The 23845-nt window shown below is 36.4% G+C and overlaps 1 protein-coding gene across 3 annotated transcripts in view; it reads right to left on the bottom strand.

Annotated features, from left to right (window-relative positions):
* Window positions 1-4147: 4147 nt before the first annotated feature.
* The window catches only part of LOC149558166 (Tetratricopeptide repeat (TPR)-like superfamily protein), a 64291-nt gene continuing 44593 nt past the window's right edge, over window positions 4148-23845 (bottom strand). For all 3 annotated transcript variants that reach the window (XM_089832521.1, XM_089832523.1, XM_089832522.1), the window contains one exon: window positions 4148-7848. In XM_089832521.1, the coding sequence (XP_089688647.1) occupies window positions 4569-7643 (3075 nt within the window). In that variant the 5' untranslated portion in view covers window positions 7644-7848 and the 3' untranslated portion in view covers window positions 4148-4568. The remainder of the gene's footprint in view (window positions 7849-23845) is intronic.

The raw sequence follows: 23845 nt of genomic DNA, 5'->3' as shown, positions 1-23845 counted from the left end.
ATAGTGAGCATAGTCGTAAGATGCTCATGGATACCTATCTGTAGATGCATATTATTATAGGCCAACTGAGCATCTACAAGTCTACAAATAGACTTGTGACCTTGCATGCTTCATTCACATTCCGCTGCACTACTCTGCTACATGTCTTTGTTGCATTCAGACTTCATGTTGCATTGTCACATAAATGGTGACTAGGTTGCAACCACTTAGCATTCATGCTTCTCTCTTTACTCCATTGTCTTGATTGGTACACCATTCTACCGATGGTTGCACTTGCAATGCTTTGAGACTTCTTGTTAACTAGTTGTCAATTAGTGACAACACAATTAAATAACTTAATACTTTGAGTTCATCACTCACCACTTGCCCAGTTGATGTAGTTGAATAGAAGTATGCTAAGTAAAGAGAGAATGCACATAATTATGTCAAGTAGAAAGGAAGACATATCAACCAATGACCATAGATAATGTTTTGGACGGGTTAGCAAGGGAAGCATGAAGTAGGATACCCATGACTGCCACGTCACAAAGTGGGTAGACGTTCACTCATCGTTTCACTTAATGGCGATGGGTTAACACATCAAAGAACAATCAAAGGAATTCAAATTTGAATTCTTTCCAATAAGAGCAAATCATCGAGGACACAAGAAACCCATGACTCTTGTATGAACACACTGCATCTGACAAGAGAAGCACACTACTACAATAGGAAGTCGAGCTAGAAGTAGGGTTGAGAATTCAAATTTTGAATTCCTAGTTTAAGGTTCCTAAATAGAACGAGACAGGACTACAAAAGGAAACAAAGTTGAAAAAGAAAAGGTCAAATTGTTGAGTGATTAGCAAGAGAGCCAAGAGAGTTGAGCTAAGTGTAATCTCAAAGTGTGAAGGAAGTGTGAGAGAGAAGTCACAACTAAGGAGTTAGCGAATGTCCTAGGGAGAAGTCAATGAGCTAGAACAAAACACGTGTGATCGTGTGCAAGAGAGAGCAGATCCAAGCACATAAGCGATTGTGTTTGAAGGTGCAGAGCCAAGATAAGACATAGCATAGTTCCAGACGAGTCAGAAGAGATAAAGAAGGATGTATTTCCAAGCTAAGTATAGTAGCTACTTTGTTAGATCATTTCTTGCTATTTACTAATCTCTACAATAGTAAATCCCATGGAGGGTAGGTTCTTTGTATTAAATCCTCTAATAGGGTTGCACATTAGCTTGTGTTCAGAAGTCCTTTGCCCAGGTTGCTTCTAACATGACAAGACTTTAATAAGTCTCATCCAAATCCCTTAGCCATGTGGCACCTAACATTGTCTTTAAAATATTTTAATAGAGATAAGCTCTTGACCAGATACACTTTAGGAAAGTGCAAGCTTTGTGATGATTGACTCGCACACCATGGCTTTTACCCTAGTTAGGTTTCTATGAGATAAATACTATGTTATGTGTTGCTATGTTCATGTTCTTTATTTTTTCTTAATCCTAACCAATTAAGTTATAGCAAGCACACACCTATAGACTAGTGTAAAGTGTGATAGAAGTTGAAAAGTTGAAAGTAGTGTTTAAAATATTAAAAGATCATTGTTTCCTTAAAATAGTTGTGGAAGAGGTGCTAGGTCATAGGAAGAAAACTCAGATAAAGTAGAATAACAACTGGCGGAGCAAATGGAACATCAATTTTCATGAATGTCCCAATATCAATAAAAAATGAGGAAACACGTGGCAATAAAATTTTAGAACTATCAACAAAACAAATTCGGTGGAAATAAAAATATATTGTAGTAAAGGGTTTAACCCAACTAAGAATCACAATGAAAAACATTTTTAGGAGTAGTTATTAAAAGAAAATAGGGAATATTATTTGTGTGATTGGAGGCACGATTGCATCATCTTAAATATGATACCATTGGGTGGAAGATATCCATGAAAGAGTAGGAAAAGAGAACTTGCATATTTTACAATGCAAGAGTCGTAGAAACAAAATAACACTTTATCATAGAATGCAAAACTTAGAGGATATTCATGCTCAATATAAAAGTAACTTGAAGATTGGGTTCAAGCACAATTATTGAACAAGAGATGCAATGCGTCAAAGTTCCTGCCAATAATTGGAAAAGAAGGAAAATAGAGATTAATAGATAGAAAAGAAGGATAGAAAAAGAGAGCTAAAAGAGAGAATGATATGTTATTATAAGGACAAGTAAAGGTAGAATGATAGAGAGAGATGAAGGGAATTTTAAAAATATTAATTATTATATTATTTTAAGAAATATATAAATAATAATAGAAATTATATTATATGAATGAACTACTCATTTCTACCAATTCAATTACAAGTTGAAATATTTAATTTAAAAAATATAAATTATTGATTACTTAATTCAAACTACCAAAATATCTAATAAAATTGAGGGATAGTATTAGTTTTACAATTTGTAAAATGGTATAAGAAAAATTAGATCAAGATTGTAAAATAGTAGCTAATAAAACATAGTGTAAACTTAAAGAAATAATATTTTAAAATTGGCAAAAATAAACATCAATGTAAAACTAATAAATATATTTAAAATAAGAAATATAAAACATTTAATTCTATATTTGAACTTGGTAAGAAAAAAAAATTGTGATAATTAATATTGATTAGACATTCTTTTTTGTCCAAAGTGGTGTGAGGTGGAAGATGAAAATATTACTTTTTTGAAAATCTAATCAACTTGTCATAAATGTGGAAAAGATAAAGTTGTAATTAATACATTCATTAATACATGATAGAGTTGTTTTGTATTTTTGTTGAAGAAAATTGAATTTTCTCCCTAGAAAATAGTATTGCCTATGAATGAAAAATGTGATTTATAAAATAATGAAAAAATAGAAAATGATATAAACATTTCAAGTTTCTATTAATCTTTTAAATTCTATGAATTGATTGATCAATTGAATTGAAAAATTGAATTGAATGAAAGCAATAGTCTCCTACCAAAGGAGGACTAATAAAGCTATCTTCCTAATCAAGATTCATAACAATACATCTAGCCAAATTCATATCTTTCTAGTCAATATCAATAGTAGGAGATCCTCCATCAACAAGATTCATTAAAATAATTTATTCATTCATTCTTCAACCCAAATTGTAAACCAAGCCATCGAAATATATTTCTTGTATCCCTCGAAATTTTTAATTAAATTAATTATTAACAAGAGCTCTTGAGGAGCTAGAGTCCCTGCCTTTGTGAAATAGAATAGTGATTTGTCTCTCAAATCTACAAAGAAAACTTGAACTAAATTTACTCAATGTACTTAATCAAAGAAGTACTCAATGATATTATTTGACTCTTTGAATAGTTGTATCATTATGGAAAAAATGGATTAATTATTGAATGATTTGTAGGAAAATATTATTTTTTTGTTTTGATTATCTTTTAGATTATAATTTAATAGCTTTATATATATATTTGATAAATTTTTAATACAATTATAATTTAATTAAATAATAAATTATTATATCAATAAACTTTAAATTAGAATGATTTTTAAATTTTTTGTTTTTATTATTATATTATACCATAATTACTATTTTAAAATTGTAAGCCTACAAAGAATTTAAAATTAGAAACTTTAAAATTTATAATTTTATTATTATTTTGCTTAATAAATTATACATATTAATAATGTATTTAAGTCATATAATATATAATTTAAATAAAAACATATTAAGTGTTAACCCATTTTGATTTGTTCTTTAGATAGATATTTCTTTAATAAATAATTTTATTTTTTAAAAAATTAAACTTTTATCTTTTAAATTTATATTTTTTTATAATAAGTTTTAATTGTACAAAAATATATTGAAACATTTTTTAAAAGATGTCTATCAACTCTAATGAGTGTAGAATTTATTGTTGTTAATTTTTTAAGTGATTGAAACAAATAGGAAAGGATAACGAAGGTGAGCATGGTTAATTTTTTGGTGCTATAATCCAAAAATATCTGCACCCGTAGCAATCAAGTCTGGCAAAGGTGAGGTTGCATCAATTAACATCAGGATAGTCAAATGTTTGACAATATAATAAATGCAATTAATTAAAGTCTTTGTATTTTTTTCCTTTTTTTGATTGAAAAAATAATGTAAACCCCACAAAAATTGATAAGGTCTAATAAGAAAATATAAATTTTTGGGAAAAAATTAATTTAAAAATAAAAGATTTCTAAACTTTAGAAATGTTAATTTTTTGAATTGCACAAATAAATTGATAGAATGCACTGAAAACATTAGTTCCCAACAACAAACAAAAGCCCGTGGCTATACAGCCACGAAAATGCACTTCCTTTACATTACTTTTTCTCTCTTTTTAAAAAATTAACCGAGTCCTCTCCTTCGTATGGAAGTGCATTTTCGTGGCTGTATAGACGTTGCCCAAACAAAAGAACTGTTTTCCAGTAGACACTTGATCACGTCTCAATTTCGATGCCCTACAAGCCATGTGAGACGTCGTCAACGCTAGAAAGTGGGTACAGCATTCTTTCTGGATCCAGTCACCTCGCACGAGGAAGGAACTTGAAATCTCAAAACAGAATAATTTATTTCGCTATCCCACATTGTTTCAGCATTATGGACCATCTTGCAGCCTCGAGAAAGTTGTCACTTTTCTCAAATGCAGCAATAAGGTTTACATATGTTATTCGGTCAGGCTGAATACCGGCAGTCAGCATTTCGTTGACCACTCTCACAGCATCATCTGGCATTTCAAGAACACCGTAAGCCCCTATCAGAGTATTGTAAGTCCATGCATCCGGTTGCAGACCTTCTTCCCTTAATTTGGATAGTATATTTGTTATCTCCTCTAACATACCATTCTTACCATACACATTAATCATGATATTATATGTAAAGAGGTCGAAATTGCATTCAGCTCTGCTCATTTGTTCTAACACCTCACCGAATTCTTTTAGTTGGCCTGATTTCCCGTAAGCATCCAACATAGAATTATAGGCTTCAAGAGAAACAGCATATCCATTACGAAGCAGCTCTTCAAGTGTTTCTTTCATTCCTTCATAGTCCTTCCACTTACCATATGCAGATAGCATGGTGCTGTAAGAAACAATATCGGATAAACCCTGTTTCCTGGCAAATCTCAAAACTTCATAGGCCTTCGTGAGAAGACCGGCCTTCCCATATATATCAATCATTACATTTAATGTGATTGTATTGGGTAGGAAACCAGATTTGAGCATATCGTCATAGACCTTTGATGTCTCATCTATAGGCAATGCCCGACCACAGCAATTTATAATACAATTATACATAGCTCCATCCCACTTCAATTTGGCCCTTAAAATTCTATAGTACACTTCTGTTGCCTTATCTGGCATGTTGCACTTGTGATAAACCCGAAGCATATAGTGAAAAAGACAAGAATCGGGCTCGATATCATTTTGACTTTCCATCATTTCCAAAACATGGAGTGCATTTTCAGCCATATCTTCCTTCAGATACATCTTTATAACCACGCTATAAGTAACCATGTCCAACACAGTATTTGAAGCTTTTAACTGTAAGAATAGATCTTGGGCCTTTCCAAATAATCCCATTCTGCTGTAAACATCAATTATAGTGCAAATGATCTGCAGGTTTGGACTACCATCAACTTTGGGCATTTTTGAGAAAACTCGTACTGCACCAGCATAATTGCCTGCCTCTTTGCAGGAGCAAATCACTACATGATACAAAGCCTCACTAAAAGGAGTACCTTTCCCAGGTGCTTCCTCAAGAAGACAAAGAGCGTCAGTCAACATCCCATTCCGCACATATGCCAGCACCAGAATTGCAGAGGCTGTCTCACCAAGTTGCCTTCTTCCATGAAAACAGGATTTCAAAATTGAAGGAACTTTGTAGAGAGCATCAGCTCTCTCATAAGCCTGCACAAGAGTCTGAATAATTGAGCTATATTCACAGCCCATCTCTCTCATATCTGACAAAATATGTACAGCTTCTTCCTCATTTTTAAACTTTGCCAACAAATTTATGACAGTTTTTAAATTTAAGGAGTTAGGACGGAATCCATTCCTTTTCATCTCCTTGTAGTACCACAATGCTTCATGCAATTTGCCAGCTCTTCCACATCCTTCTATCATAGACCTATATGTGGCCTCATCAGGCTTCAACCCAACATTTTGGAGATCTTGGAATAAACTAAAGGCATGTTTCAACCGGCCTACCTTCCCGTAGCCTTTGATCAAACTGTTGTAAGCAATGATATGGGGAGGCATGCCTTCCTTCTGCATAAGCTGCATCACTTTTTCAGCTGTCTGTAACTTTCCCTGCTGACTATAGGTATTGATTTGGACAAGCCAACTTTCCCTATTAAGAGGGACCTGGTTCTTATTCATCAGATCAACAACATCTTCTGCTTTTTCATATAAACCTGATCGTGTATAAATAGTAATCATAGCAGAATAAGCTTTCCTGCAAGGTGTGGCACTCTTAATCATGTGTTCAAAAGTGATTTCAGCTTCACGAAGATTACTCACTTTTTGATAAAGGCTCATGAGCATTCCATAAGTTGCCTCAGTAGGCTTAATACCTTCCCATATCATTTGATGAAACCATTTGGCGCCACATTGATCCAATCCTTTCTTACTGCAGGCATAAATAAGAGTATTAAAAATCTGACAATTAAGCTCACAATCTGAATCACTGCGTATCTCTTCCAAAAGTTTCTGAACTGTGTTCCAGTCCCCTCTCATGCTTAGCAGTCTGAAGGCAATATTATAAGCAGGTAAATTTCCCTTTGCTTTGTTATTCCATCTCATCCAATTAAATAGTTTTAGTGCCTTTTCCTGATCTTCAATTTCCAGTGACTTGAGAACAGTATTGCAATGCTTATGACAACATTCTGCTCCCATTGTTTTAAGTACATTTTGTATTTCTTCATCATTGTTGGCAGACAGAAGTGCTCCATAAAGGCCATGGGATTTATTGGTTTTGGCATACTGCTCAACCTCATTTCTGCAATTCTTATCTTGGAATGTTCTTCTCCTCCTATGAGATTCTCTTCCAATTTCACCTACACTGTCATTTTGCAATTGTTTATGAGTCAGATCACTCTGATTGCTTATGGCATGCTGTATCACAGATGCCCTAGAAACACCAAATTCATCCAGTGCAGTTTGTGCCAAATTTAGAGAGTGCTCTTTCAATGCGATATCCTGTAAATCGTCCTCTTTTGGATAGGGCTTGTTTATGGCTTGGGGTATTAAGACTTTATTGTTCCTGCCACCTTGACATTTCATTGCACAGTTGCATGCCCTGGAAATATGACTAGATTTCCCTAGTATTAAATCCGAAATGCTTAATCTCACAATTATAGATTTTTCCTCCTGCAGACAACTCTGAAAACTGAACCCTTTCCTTGAAAGATTGCATCTGATGCATCTGTCCCATTTCCTTTCAGCCCAATTTTTACTGCCATTTGCATGCCAAGGTTGACTAAATCTGAATTCCAATAAATGACTTGAAGGGCAGAAATCACTAAAATCCAGATCCTGTTTCAGTTGACTAAAGACAGAATTGGGTTTTCTATCCACAGAGTTTGTTACACTCCATGTTTTCAGTATTCTCATCTCCACAGCAATGCCATATGGAAAACAAACCATCTCTTTGTTAAAGCCTCTAGAAGATGCCTCCAACTTTTTCTAGTAACCAGGAGGTTAAACTTATAGATTTAAGAAACATTTTAGTGCAGAACAATTGCTTATGTTGCTAAAGTCAGAAATACAAATGCTGTTTGAAAGTTGAAATAAGTAGGTTCCACAAAGCAGTACAGTCATTCTTTCCAATTTATGGGCTGCCAAGGCCAACCTGCAATGACCATTGAAGCAATGAGAAACAAAAAAACACCCACATGTACAAAAGTGACACAAAAATATGAATTTTCATTCCAAAATCTCTAGCAGTGCTATAAAATAAAAAGAAGTTGTAATAATGTAAAAGTACATGACTTACACTTTTTAAAGTAGAATACAAATTAAATAAATAAGGTAGTGAATTTTCTTTGGTTATTCAATGTACCCCAGGGATGCATCCTCGGATTTTGGGGATGGGGGAAGCAAGCAGAGGACATCTCCCTTGATCCATTCCACAAAATATTTGGGAGATCCCCCCATGCTGCAGGGTTTTGTGGGCATAAATCCCCAACATCTTTTGTGACATCAAGATATACACTGCCTATCCCTATACCAAAAACAATTCTAAAGATCTAAAATTAAAATTTAGAAACCCAGCTTTTGTGGGGGACCCAAATTCACACCCCAAAACAGCTTACGCTATTAAGCTTTTTGTGGCCTTGAATGCCTTAAGTAGTGTTTGATGGTGATGCCTACATCCTTTGACCTTGCCTTGTGCTGTGACAAAGAATGAACCCAGGGTGCTGCACCCAGACCCTCTAAGGGGGCCTGCCCCTCAATACTGATGGGAGCTATGCAAACCCTCACCATTTTGATTTATGTTTAAATCTTATTATTTGACAATTAACAATGAATTCTCAAATTATTTTTTGCGTTTGTAATCCTCTATTTAATTATATAGATTTTGTGCAAACATAAAACCCATCATTCCCTAAATTAGGTAATCCCTAACTAAGTTATCTTATTTGTTCAGAATAGGCCGAACTCGAAATTTGATTCACTTGGAATTCCAATTTGGTTTGTATTTGGTCAAAAGTCATGCCAGTTTTGAGAAATTCACTGGACACCCGTGTTTTCAAACCCTGGCCGGACTTGGAAGGAATTTGGCAGACTTTTGAATTCAACACATGAGCCAGGACAAAATTACACCGACTTCAGAGCAAATTTGAAGGAAAACACCAATTTTAGTTGATTTTTTATAGCGTTTTTTTTTTTTTTGACTTTTTGGTCTATTGAACCTCCCAAGACCTAAAATGACTTGTCTACTAAAGATGTTTACCATTTAATTATCATTTCTGATTTGTGTGCATGGCAGCGGTATTTTTACGAGGCAGCAGCAATTTTAACATTAGTGGAACTGGAAGATAGTTTAAACTTTAATGTAGCCAATGATTTGTAGAAGCCTGAAGGCAGCAACAGTTATATGCATGACATGACAATAGTATTCCCTTTAATTGCATTTGAACTTCAAGCTTGGGCAGCAACTGTAGGCAGTGATTATCATTGAGCAAATGGAGATTCATTTTCTGGGTCTGCAAATCTCAAGTTGTCATTGTGCTGAAGCCTTAGATTAAAAAAGAGGTAGGGTGTTGTGATTGTCTGTATTTATTCTTGTTTTTAAAAAAAAAGTTTTCTGCATTTTTTACTACAAAATAAAATGGGTTTTCTAAGTCTAGCTTTATTTTTATTTTTCATGTTCATATGATTGCTTCGTGTGTTGTTTGTAGATTCAAAAAATGGCTACAAGTGTTTCTACTTCTAACACCGGAAAATCCCACTCAAAATAAATAGATTCTCTCCACTATGGAAATACATGGAAATGGTTCAACCAATGTCAAGTGGAGGAGGGTTTTTGTGGATTTTCAGCCATTGCAAAGAGGACTTTAGTAACTCTTATAGTAAAGTGAAATCACATTTGTGTTTTATTCCTCAAAAAGGCATTAAATTTTGTATAAAGAAGGTAAGAATTGATGAGGGATGCTACCTAAAACCTTTCTTCCAAACCACATTGTGAACAAATATATTCAAAAACAAAAACAAGTAGACAAAGCAACTGGGAGGGGAAATTCTTATCCTTTGCAAAATGCTAGGAAAAAAAAATCATTTGTCTTCAACTCCCACTCCCAATGAACCACCCACAGAGGGCCATCCATTCTTGCATGCTCCTCAAGAGCCGGTTGCAATTAATAGAGCAAAGGGGCCCTTGGAAATGTCATTCCAGAATGAAGCTAGAGACATTGTCGAGCAAGCTAGAGCAAGATGCATCAAAGCAAATGGATTTTCATTTAATATTGTTCGCTCACTGTATTGGCAAAATTATGGTGAGAGCAATTAATGAGGCTCCAAAGGGGTTCAAGGGCCCAAGTTATGAGAAGGTGCACACCATGTTATTAGATAAAGAGGTGACCAATATAGAGGCTGCCATGCAGCCCATCAAGGATTTATGGATTGAAAGAGGTGTGACCATAGCATCTGATGGATGGAAAGTTGCGAAAAATTGTCCTTTGGTCAATGTTATTGCAGTGTTTACAAGAGGTGTTATGTTTATGAAAGCTTTAGATTGTGAAGGGGAGGTGAAGGACGGTCCTTTCATTTCAAACATTCTCATCCAAGCCATTGAGCAAGTTGGCCCTCAAAATGTTATTCAAAGAACAACCAACAATGCCAAGAATTGTAGGGTTGAAGGGTTATTAATTGAGGAGCATTTTGAACACATTTTTGGACGCCTAGTGTTGTGCACTCACTCAACCTAATGCTGCAAATAATTGACACTAAGATTGAGTGGACTAAAAAATGTACAAAGATGCATAGGAGATCCAAATGTTCATTGCAAACCACCATATGATGCAAGCCATACTTAGGCAATTCTTGAAATTGGAGCTTGTTGTGAGGTTTTCACACATTGCCCCAAATCTTGGTGTGATGTCCCCAGAGTGGGCCCCTAACGGAAGGTGACGTAGGTCTGTCTGTGCGGTTTGTCGCTACCACGTGTCCGGGGTCCACGCCAGTGAGGCTATCTTGGGGTTGCCCCCTTAACGCGGGGAGGTGTCGTTTACTAACAGTCCGGGCTTTTGGTACAACGGTTACTAACTTGGTATCAGAGCCGGAGGTCTCGAGGTCGAGACCCGCGGAGCGTGGTGGGCTGTGATGTCCCCAGAGTGGGCCCCTAACAGAAGGTGACGTAGGTCTGTTCGTGCGGTTTGTCGCTACCACATGTCCGGGGTCCACGCCAGCGAGGCTATCCTGGGGTTGCCCCCTTAACGCGAGGAGGTGCCGTTTACTAACAGTCCGGGCTTTTGGTACAACGGTTACTAACTTGGTATCAGAGCCGGAGGTCTCGAGGTCGAGACCCGCGAAGCGTGGTGGGCTGTGATGTCCCCAGAGTGGGCCCCTAACGGAAGGTGACGTAGGTCTGTCCGTGCGGTTTGTCGCTACCATGTGTCCGGGGTCCACGCCAGTGAGGCTATCCTGGGGTTGCCCCCTTAACGCGGGGAGGTGCCGTTTACTAACAGTCCGGGCTTTTGGCCTTGGCACCTTCTGGACAAATGTGGGGAGGCTTAGCTTATTTTCACCCAGTTTCAACTTGATTTTCCATAGCTATCAATTCTATCCCTAGGCCAAATAATTTCCTAAGTTAATTTCAACTTGGCAGGATAAAATTGTGAATTTTGCACTTAGATGTTTTCTTTTGAAAATCTGGATATAAATGCGTAAATTTAAAAAAATCTTTCAAAAAAAAAATTTTGCTAGGCTTAAGTTTTGGAAAATCTCAAATTTTTCTTTGGTGAAAATTTTAATTTTGTTGAAAAGAGGCTAAATTGCAAAAAAATTGATTTTTGGTTCTAGATGCAATTTTATTTTATTTTTATTTTAGCTTGGCAAAATCGATTTGGTAGAAAATTGCAAAAAAATTGGCTTTAATTGGATTAATTTGCCTTGAAAAATTTTAAGTTTTTAATGAATTTAGTAATTTAATATTAAAAAAATGGCTTTTGGTTAGCCAAAATCCAAATTTAATGACGTATTAATTACTAAACCCTCATTAAATGGAAATATTTAACACCCTCAAGGCCATTTAATTTCGTTTTGCAATTTGGAGCTAATTGGCAAATTTAAAGTGCAATTTTCTTTTGGCAAAATTAAATTTTTTGAGCTAAGTATTTAATTGTGGGCCTTAACTTGGACTTAATTTTTGTTTTTTTTTTTTTTTTTTTTCCTCCTCCAGGACCAGGTCAGCCAGCTTAGAGGGAAAGGAAATTGGGTATAAAGGAGACCTCAACTCTGTTAGAAAGGTTAATCTTTCCTTGGATATATTAATTGGGATATTCCAAGGGTCCCTAAATGTAGTTTGTCCTCTTGTACACATGTGGAGGACATGTCATTGTTTGTCCTTTATTCCACATGTAAGGACAACTCTTGTTTATTTCTTTATTTAGTTTATCCTCCTTAAGAGGATTGTGACACTTTGCACACAACTATTATGAATGTGGCATTCATAGAAATGGGAGTTACAAATGCAACTCCTTTCTCATCTCTATATAAGAGATGCTCCTCCTTCTTTCTTCTTCACTCTTAGCACTTGATGTTATTGTATTGAGCTACTTTTGCTCCAACACTCTCTCTCTCTCTCTTCTCTAGGCATTTGCCTTCATTCATAATACTCACAAGGGGTTTTCTTTGCTTTCCCCTTATAAATCCTTGTCTCCATTGTTGAACCATCTTGGTGTATGCTCTTGGAGTTTGCTTATTTTATGGTAACATTGTTTCACACTTAACTTACTTGGATTGTTTCTCGTTCCTTGCTCATTATTATCATTTCTTACATGGTATCAGAGCTTGGCTATCTAATCCTTGTTTTAAGTTTTGTGTTGAAGGTTGTCATTCATTAGAGCACACCTTATTTGGAAACGTTATTGAGAGAAGAAATTTGAGTTGTGGTTTTAGCTCATTTTAACATATCTTGTGTATGCAGGTTTCATATTAATTTTTTTTACTAACCCTCTTTGGAAGGCTTGCCGCCAAAGGGTTTTCTTATAAAATATCAATTTTTTTTCTTGTTTTGGAAGGCATGCCGCCAAAACAAGAAGTATTACTTGAGTTAAGTTTTCAATAAGTATATAATTTTCTTACTCTTTTAAAAAAAAATTTTTTTTTACTATATTGTTTTTTTTCATACTATAATCTATATTGGTGTGTTTAAATTTTTTTTGAAATATTTTTTATCCATTTGCAACACAAAAACTTAAATTCATTTATATATCTTATCGCGCGTAGCGCGAGTCTTTTTATTTCAAATATTTGTGGGCGAACGCGCCACCCGCGTGCCTTCTCAGACCCGCACGCCCTCAGCACCGTCGCGCGCAGTGCTAACCATAAGATCAGCGCCGCCGCGCGCCACCTGCGTCCACTGCCGCGTACGTGAAACTCAGTCGTTTTTTTTTGCAACTGCTTTCAAACCATTCCGCCGCGCACGAGAAAGTCAGACCACCGCTCCCGCCGCCACCTTCCACCCGTCACTTCGGACGTCGAGCCGTTAGCAGTCTGCACGGCCCGACCTAAACCCTAAGGCGCGGCCTGCGTTCAGGCCACGCGTCACCCGCCGCCTGCGCAGCTACGCCATCCGCTCCGCCCTTATCCTTATCTTCTTTGAACCGCCTTTTTAAAAAAAAAAAAACTCCGCTCTTTCACCGACATTTCCTTTAAAATCTTGTTTAATTTTTTTTTTAGGAACCTTAAAAAAAGATTTATTTTTTTTAAAAAAAAAAAAAAAAATTTGTTCATTTAAAAAAAAAAAAAAACCAAATCAATACAAATTTTTTCATTTTATAATTTTTTACTCTAATTTTTAAAAAATATATATATATATATTATTAATTTTATATATAAAAAGACATCTTTTTTTTTAATTTGATTTTCAAATTAAGGAATTTTTTTGTAATCATGTCAACCTTAATTCTAGAAATAAAACTTAATTATTCTAATTATCATTCTTGGAAAACTCATATCTCATTTATTTTTCGTTTTAAACACCTCTTCGAAATAGCCACTGATCCTTCTCTTGAACCTGGTTCAGCAGCTACCCAAGACGAGAAAGATACTTGGAAATCTAAAAATGAAGAAGCTTTAGGGTTAATTGGTATTTCCATTATTGCAGATTTATATGTGTTAATTGCTCACTGTTCTAAAGCTCATGATGCATGGTCCATCTTGCAAACCAAGTATGACAGTGGAGATGAATACCGCAAAATACAATTGCAGGATCAACTTGAAGATCTCAGGTATGCAGATTTTAAAAGTATGGATGAATTTCTGTTAAAATTTGATTCTCTTAAAAGTCAAATTATTGCCTTAGGTGTTCAATTAGAGGACATTCGTTTAATTCATCTTATTCTTAAAAAGTGTCATCCTAGACAGTTTCAACAGTTTATAACTAATATTCATGCACAGCTTGCTATTCCTACTTTAACTTCTCAGTTAACTTATGTTATTTTTCAAACTTTATTAAGACAGGAAGAAGCTAAGCTAATTTAGTTTGGTACCCTTAAATCAACTGAACATGCATTTGTGTCTAGAAATTCAAATAATAATTTTCGTTCTAATAATAATAATAACAACAAACAATATAATACTAATTCAAATAATTCCAACAATAAATTTCATGCGAAATATAACAATAATAACAATCATCATAATAACACTCGTAATATTAATACTCAAAGGAATCATTCCAATTCCAAACCTCATTGTTCTTATTGTGGCAAAGATGGTCATATTGTCAATAACTGTTTTAAAAAGCAAAATGATAAAAAACCTATGAATAATAGTAACAATAATCAAAACTCAAATCATAAAAAAGGTAACTCTACTGGTTTTAATCCTCGTCATGCTTTTACTTGTAGCTTTAATCTTTGTAGACCTTTAGAATGGATTGTTGACAGTGGTGCATCACAACATGTAACTTCTCATAAAGAAATTTTTGATTCTTTACAACCTGATATTGCTAACATTCCTATTCAGTTAGCTAATAATCAGACTTGTAAAGTTGAAGGATTAGGTGATGTTACTATTCCTAATGGTAAATTGCATGATGTATTATATGTACCTGACTTGAAAACTAATCTGCTTTCTGTTTCACAGTTATGTTAGGACTATAAAGTTGAATTCTACAAAGATACATGTTATATCATAGATCCTCAAACTCTAAAAGTGATTGCTCATGCTAAAATGGATAATGACAATTTGTTTAAATTCCATGAATTTGCTACTTCACGATATTCACTACATACTTCTATTGATTTCAATATATGGCATGAAAGACTTGGCCATTTAAATTCCGATTATATTACTTTCATGCAAAAGCATAATATGGTTGATGGCTTGCCTCACATTATTCCTTCCAAGATTGCCTGTACAGGTTGTATGAGTGGTAAGATGCATAGGGAGCCCTTTCCAAGTGGAAAATCATGGCGGGCAACTCATAAGTTGCATCTTGTCCATAGTGATCTTTTGGGCCCCATGGAGAATAACTCCATCCAAGGTTCTCGGTTTGCACTTACCTTTGTTGATGATTTTTCTAGACGAACTTGGATCTATTTTTTGCATAGCAAGGATCAAGTTCTTGATATATTTATTGAATTTCAGTTATATGTTGAACGGCAATCTGGTTTTAAACTTAAAATTCTTAGAACTGATAATGGAAAGGAATATGTGAATAATGCTTTTCATTCTTATTTGAAATCATGTGGAATTAAACACGAGCTTACTATTCCTTATACACCACAACAAAATGGTGTGGCGGAAAGAAAGCATCGGACCATTGTTGAAATGGCTAGAAGCATGTTGCATGCTAAGAATCTGCATTATAAATTTTGGGCTGAAGCCATGTTTTGTGCAACTTATATTCTTAATCGAACTCCTACCAAAGCTCTCAAGGTTATCACTCCAGAAGAGGCTTGGTCTGGTAGGAAACCTAATTTACATCATTTACGGATTTTTGGTTCTATTGCTTATGTTCATACTCCTAAACAGAAAAGGCATAAATTAGATGCTAAGTCATCTCCTTATATGTTTGTTGGTTATGATGAAAACACTAAAGGTTATCGTGTTTATGATTCCACTACTAACAAAGTTCAAGTTGCTAAAGATGTTTGTATTGCAAAAAATGGAGTCCATGATTGCTCTACTACACATGATGCAGAATTCAGTGGCACTAAAATTGTGCTGGTGGAGGACCAACCTCCCTCTCTTAACCCTACTCCTCCTCTTAACCCTTCAAATCAAGTACCACCTATTATTTCTGCTCCTACAACTCATGATATTCAAGTAGATACTAATGATGCTTTTATTGCTAATGATTCTTTCTCTAGTGATAATTCCATTACAACTAAACGTAAACCTAAATGGGCTCAAAACTTAATCAATGAAGGTGATGATTACATTTCTAGATCTGGTGGAATTAAACATAGAAGGATTAATTATTGTAATTATGCTTTGATGACTACTATTATGAATTCTAACGATCCTAAGTCTTTTGATCAAGCTAACTCTCACCCTCATTGGCAGAAAGCCATGCAAGAGGAATATGATTCTTTAATTGCTAATCAAACTTGCGACTTAGTCAAATTACCTCATGGCAAGAATATAGTTTCATGTAAATAGTTATACAAAACAAAATTGAATACTAATAATGAAATTAGTAAATTTAAGGCTAGACTAGTTGCTAGAGGTTTTTCACAAATTGAACGATTAGACTATAATGAAACTTTTGCTCCTGTTGCTAAAATGCCTACTATCAAATTAGTTCTTGCTTTAGCATCTAAAATGAATTGGCCCATTCATCAAATGGATGTTAAAAGTGCCTTCTTAAATGGTGATTTACATGAAGAAATCTATATGGCTCAACCTCTTGGATTTGTTAAGAAAGGTAGTGAAAATCTGGTTTGCAAATTGAACAAATCTATTTATGGTCTTAAACAATCACCTAGAGAATGGTATTCTAAAATTAATTCTTTCTTTATTTCTCAAGGTTTTGCTAGAAGTTAGAACGATCCAAATTTGTATATTAAACATACTAACGATGACATTATTATTGTTATTGTTTATGTAGATGATCTAATACTCACTTCTAGTTCAGACGCTTTGATTTCTGATATCAAATTCCAACTTAAACATAAATTTCAGATGACTGATTTAGGTATCTTACATTACTTCTTAGGTATGCAAATTTTCCAAACTCCTAAAGGTATCTTTCTTTCTCAAAGCAAGTATGCTTATGATCTTTTAGAAAAATTTAAGATGAATGACTCTAACCATGTTTCAATTCCATGTGAATTAGGAACTAAATTAATGAATGATATGAATACTCCTTTTGTTGATGAAACTTTGTATAGATAGTTGGTAGGAGGTTTAAATTATTTAACTCTTACTAGACCTGATATTGCTTATAGTATTGGTTTAGTTTCTCGATTTATGTCTAAACCTCAACAAACTCATTTTAAAGTTGCTAAACGCATCTTAAGGTACATTAAAGGAACTATTAATGTGGGATTATTTTATGATGCAAATTCTGAATTTATTTTACATGGCTATACTGACTCCGATCTAGGTGGAGATCCCAATGATGGGAAGTCCACTTGTGGTTATTGTTTCTTTGTTGGTTCAGGTGCAATTTTTTGGAAAAGCAAAAAAGAACACTCTATTTCCCTTTGCTCAACTGAAGCTGAATACAAAGGTTGTACCAATGCAGCTAAGGAAGCTTTATGGATTAGAAGACTTCTTGATGATTTGGGTCTACCTCAACAATCACCTACACCTATACATTGTGACAATCAAAGTGCTATTGCCTTGGCAAAGAATCCAGTTTATCATGCACGAACCAAACATATTTCACTTCAACATCACTTCATTCGAGAACAAGTTGAAGACCAGCAAATTATTCTTCTTTATTGTAAAGGAGAAGATCAAGTGGCTGATATTTTAACCAAACCACTTTCTAAAGAGAGATTTCAGTTCCATTGTAAAAATTTGGGTTTACAACCCGTTGATGTAAACTCCCCAAGTAAAGATTAAGGGGGGGTGTTAGAAAGGTTAATCTTTCCTTGGATATATTAATTGGGATATTCCAAGGGTCCCTAAATGTAGTTTGTCCTCTTGTACACATATGGAGGACATGTCATTGTTTGTCCTTTATTCCACATGTAAGGACAACTCTTGTTTATTTCTTTATTTAGTTTATCCTCCTTAAGAGGATTGTGACACTTTGCACACACCTATTATGAATGTGGCATTCATAGAAATGAGAGTTACAAATGCAACTCCTTTCTCATCTCTATATAAGAGATGCTCCTCCTCCTTTCTTCTTCACTCTTAGCACTTGATGTTATTGTATTGAGCTACTTTTGCTCCAACACTCTCTCTCTCTCTTCTCTAGGCATTTGCCTTCATTCATAATACTCACAAGGGGTTTTCTTTGCTTTCCCCTTATAAATCCTTGTCTCCATTGTTGAACCATCTTGGTGTATGCTCTTGGAGTTTGCTTATCTTATGGTAACATTGTTTCACACTTAACTTACTTGGATTGTTTCTCGTTCCTTGCTCAATATTATCATTTCTTACAAACTCCCATTTCTTCTTCACAATTCATTTCTTCCTCTCTATCCTTGGGAGCAAATTTTTTCCAGACTTGGCGAGTTTGTATAAGGCAGTTTTCTTGCATTTGTTGGGCGAATTTCCTTAGGAGCAGATTTGATGCTTAGGCGATTTTGTTCTAAGGCAGATTCCTCTCCATTGTTGAGCGATTTTGCTTGCATTTAGCCATTTCCATGCTTGGGCGAATTAAGGCAAGGGCAGAACTTTCACTCTTGACATTTTCTTGAGGCAGATCTGATTTGGTGACATGGGCAATTCATGGTGAAGGTCTGATTTTTCCTATTTAGGACTGCATTTTTTTATATCGGACTTGGCGATTTTGTTGAGACAAGGTATGCATATGGAAGTCTGAATTTTGTTTGTTGGGCAAGTGTTGGATAGTTTTAGAAGTTTAAATTTCTAATTTGCAAAGGGATTTGAAATTCTTGAAAGTCATATCCTAGGTTCGGAAAAGTCGCTGTAAGATTATTGGTTAAGGTGAATTTTCATCATCTAGAGTTGCAAGGGGTGCTTAAGTTGACATCCATCTTTTGTTCTAGTCTAAGGATTGCTCCGCTTGGTTCTTCTTGCCTTCTGGTCCACCACTCTACCATCCCGTAATAGGGCGACGAGCATGGAGGATGGTAGTGCAAGTAAGAATCCCAAGCGGGCAAACACTAAGAAAGACAAAGAGGATATGATGCCCAAAACTTCCTTCTTCTCGAAAATGAAGAGAATAACCGACACCAATATCGGTATAGTGAACATGATACGGATGAGGGACAAACTAAATGAAAGACAATCCCCCTTGGCAAAAAGGATATACAAGAGCGGAGTTGTACATGCAACGGCTTTTCCTCCCACATTGCCTTGTTCAGAATTGATTATGGAATGTGCATCTAGATTTGATCTAAACAGTAAATCCATCATTTTTGATGAAGGGAAGAGAGTGTTGGCCAGCATTGGCGAACAAGCAATCGAAGAAACATTCAGCATTCCCCAATACAAGGGCATGATGGTTGTGATGATGGACCAAGCAACTAAATTATTTCAAGATAACCAAGAGGCCTATTACACGCATCTAAAGCAGAATTGGATACGCGAGGGAAGGAAAGGAGTTAACAAATCATCGAGGCTCACAATGGCAGATTTCAAACCAGAATATGGTGATCTCGTTGTTCTACTTAGCCGGATCATGGGCCTAGCTCAAAGGATGCAATTTGAAAATTGGATGTACTTTTTCATTGATGAGATCAAGAAAGGGAAAAGAAGGTTTGATTGGGCCAAGATCATAAGCGAGAACTTAGAATTGCAACTTAGAACCGTGCAAAACCAAAGGCAATTCTACATGGGCTCCTATTTGTTCTACCTAATTGCTAGATTGTACAAGAGTCCGGGACTTAAGGCCTTAGGAGAAGTTGGTAGTGGACCGAGACAATATTTGGTACATGAATGCTATCCGCAGCTCCATTTGCACAACAACAAGGATTACAAGATATTTTGCGATGCCTTCGCCATGAAGACAATAAGGGTATTACAAGGGACACCTGCCAAGAGACTTTCATCGGAAGCAGAAGCAAGAATTAAGAATTTTGGGAGTTGGTTCATCCAATTTCCGCAGTTTACATACATTAGAGTGGCAGGAAGTACAGTTTGTCCCAAGAGGCTTCCAAGGTACCCACTCAACAAGGTAGTTTTGTTAGAATTGGCTAGCCAACTTGACCACTATAATAGAATAATGAGAAACGAAGAGAAAACAGGCATTCATTCTCAATCGTAATTGGCAATGATAGTTGCCCAAATCGGGCCTCCTTTGAAGCCGCAGAGAAGGAATTGGAATGGTATCATCTAGGATGGTACAAAGCAAGGCAAGGATTCGATCCTAATTGTCTTATCAAGGTATCTCATGGGAATGAATTCAAGCATGTTCCCACCATAGAAGACTTTTGGGCCAATGCCAAAGATGACTTTCATGTGAGAAAGCTAGCTTTCTCAAGGCTATCGATGAACATGATGAAGGCTATTAGATGGAGAGGCGTCGATATTCCGAATCAACTGGAGGATGATGGAAATGTGTTCAGAGAAGACTATGATACGGGAGAAGGAACAGAATCGAAACCAGTGGATTGGGATGACCATCAAGATCCTTCCTTGGAAGCAGTCACAAGGCTAGTGGATTTACATACCGAGTCATGGTATAATGAAGGACTAAGGAAGCTACAAAGACAAAGGACTCCCCTTACCTATGAGATGATGAAACCAAAAGAGAGACAAGCAGAATCAGTCAGACAAAGGAATGAAGGAAATAGCCGGCAATAGGAAATGATTAGAAATAGCAAGAAGAAAGTTTTGGAGGTAGAGAAGGGCAAAGAACATCCAGAGCCTCCAGCCAAGAGACAGCATGTAGCGCCATCAAGAGAGAGTATAATTGAGGCTCGAAGCCAAGAGGTCAATTCAAATGATAAAGGGGCCGCGGTAGAGGTGAGCTCTAATTCAGAATCAAGTGGCTATAGTGAAAGCACCGAGTACTCCCCTCTCTCGGAGAACCAGCAAGGAAATGATATGGAAGAAACTAGTAGAGAAGAAGATGGACCAATCGACATCGAGGCAATAAGTCAGGAACCCGAGGCCGTTGGTGATGCTTTTTTAGTTGAACCAAATCCAAATTTTGGGAGATGCACTGCACCACTATGGTTAAGACAAATGCTTATGCCAAGAGGCGAGGTGGTAATGGCCCGTACAGCTGAGGACATCCAAGGGTTAATGGAAAGGGTGATAGCGAGAACCAAAAACAAATGGCAAGAACGGTGGCAAGGGTAATCAGGAGCGACAATGATGGTCACCGAAAGATTCAAATTGCTATTCCAACAGTCAATAAGGTAGCAGATGAGATTGTGGCCCAAGAATATGAGATAGTGGAACATAACTTGGGAAGGAATACAGATGATATGGAGTGTGAGGAGGTCCAGGAAGGTATGGCATCAATCAGAGAAAGGTTAAGGCAAATGAAAGGATAGTAAAGTTGGAGACTGAGAACAAATATTGGAGAGATAGCCAACCCATCCAACAGCTGCACCAGGCAGCCCTTCCTCAAGATAGCGGGAGCAATTTAGGAGAGATATCAGCTCAGCTACATGAAGTCAGGGATTGGATCCATGATACAATCCAAGATGGGCGAAATTTCTTGCCTTCATCTCAACATTCCAGTCATTAGTGGTCATTAGAAACAAGTTCAGGTTATTCGAAGAGGAGTGGAAAGGTTTCCTCCTAGGCTACAGGCGTTCATTGGGCTACCAGAGGCATATTTGCAAAGGGCCAGGTTGGTTGATGAGAGAGGATTGAGTATAGTTGAATCTTGGTTTGTTACATTAACTACCAGATTTAGAACACTTGAGGAAATACATAATGAGATTGCACGACACAGTCCAAGCGTCGACACTTCTATTTCAACCATGATGAGCGACGTTGGGGTGGCACTTGATTTTGAGGATATTAGAGAGGTGGATATCAATGAGACAGAATTTGGATCGAGGTTGGATGAGTTGGGAAAGGTTGCCATCACGAAAAAGCATTTGGGCACCCTTTCCTCTCTCAATGCTTTTATTGGATTTGCAAAGGAATATGAGAAGGATTACGAAAAGATACTACAAGCAGCAAGCAGCGTGGCGAAGTTAGTAGAGCTCAAGGCGAAGAACACACCTTGTCCTCCTATGGAAGAAGTCAACGAAAGGCTAGCTAAGTTCATTGCCTTAGCTAAGACGATGAAAGAAAAGGGAAGATTTATATTAGAGGATCACTTGATGTAAGCCCAAGTGGCAAATTTCCCCTTTCTTCTAGAATAGGACAAGTGTCTATTTCTGATTGGCCACCATTTTGGTGCCTTTTCATTGGTTGCCACTTTTTGCACTTTTTTCATTGGTCCATTGATGAGGTGGCGGCTTCTCATTGGCCGATGGGGTGGCAACCCTAATTAGGGTTTTGAGGATCCAATCTGGATCGTTAATCTTGTTTTGATCTCTATCGTCCATTGTATTTCTGGCCCCTATAAAAGGCCATTTGCTTTCATTTGTAAAGTGGTTGGAGAAATTGTTACAAAGATAATACCAAAATTGCTCTCTTTTTTCATTGTTGCGATTTGCATGTTGATTAAGAACATTGGGTATTATTGCATGTTTTCTACTCCCACTTAGTTAGATTTCCTTTCAAGTTGTTAAAGTTGGTTGCATTTGAAGTTGTTTAAGTGAAGTTAAGGTAGATGGATAGCTGCATGGTAGCATTGGTAAATGTTTGATAGGGATCATACTAGGCCACTAGCATCCTAGCGGCTGGTTGGGAAGCTTTGTGTGGTAAACTAGTTTATTATTCCTTCAAATCATTGCACCTGTGGAAGTGAGGCCACTGGTTAGCTCTCATTAGGTTCGATCCCGTCCATTTGCTAACCTTCCATTCATAGGAGTAGGAGTAGAATAGTGAATAGCTAGATAGTTGAAGTTTAGAGAGAAGGAAGTTAGAGTAGGTCGAGTATTAGAACACATCCACTCACCTTCCACCACCATCACTTTACCATCAACATCACCATTGGCAGACACATCCTCCATCATCGCCACCATCAACATTATCTGCCTCCGCACATTTCACAAACCGAGCCACCATCACCTTCATCCCACCAAAGTCCAAGTCATCCTCAACAATTTGTGTAAGGCCGCCTACGTGATTATCAGCAAACCACATCGGTAAAACTGAGCGAGTATCCAACGGTGTAAGGAACATTGGAGCTATTGCTTATGTCTTCATGAGTAATAACTTTTCAAGAGAGGAATTGTATGTTTGATACTCCGTATCAAATGTTCAATTGCTAATATGTTATGTAAGTGATACAAAACTCGCATCAATAGAGCTCTTGAAGGTAAGTTAAATTATTTAAAATTTAAATATGTTTTAGAAATCTAGTAACTTTAGTAAAATTTCTACGTTTTTAAATTTAAATTTGTAATTTATCATTGTTTTGATCTTAAAATAGATTGTCGAGACCAGCTTTGCCTCCAACACTATAGTTCTAAGGCGCCTTGTCAAGGTTAAAGAGGCATTGTCTAGAATGGTAATCAATGCTAATTGGAGCATATGGAAGCAATCTATTAGTACTAGGGCAGCTGCCATTAAGGCATTGATTCTAGATTACACTTTGTGGGATCGTACAATGTACCTCCTGAAGTCCATTGAGCCTATATTGAGCATGATCCAATTACTCTGGCATGGATAGGCCTTGCTTGGGTGAGGTATATGAAGGGATTGGCTCCATAATTGAGGATATTAAAAATATCATAAATGAGAGAGAGGAACATTCTGATGAAAAGTTCTTCAAGGAAGTACAGGTAGTCATTGTTGAGAAATGAAACAAAACAACTACCCCTTTGCATCTACTTGCCTTTGTATTGAACCCTAGGTTCTATAGCCAATTGGTCCTCAAGGGAAGTACCACTAGAATTGCCCCATACAAAGATCTTGAAGTTGCTCAAGGGTACAAGACAGCCCTTCGAAGACTCTTT

Source organism: Cupressus sempervirens, chromosome 5, assembly GCF_028749045.1.
Source record: "Cupressus sempervirens isolate cs-2001-9-10 chromosome 5, ASM2874904v1, whole genome shotgun sequence".
Classification (NCBI taxonomy): domain Eukaryota; kingdom Viridiplantae; phylum Streptophyta; class Pinopsida; order Cupressales; family Cupressaceae; genus Cupressus; species Cupressus sempervirens.
This window is presented reverse-complemented; position numbering and strand designations above follow the sequence as displayed.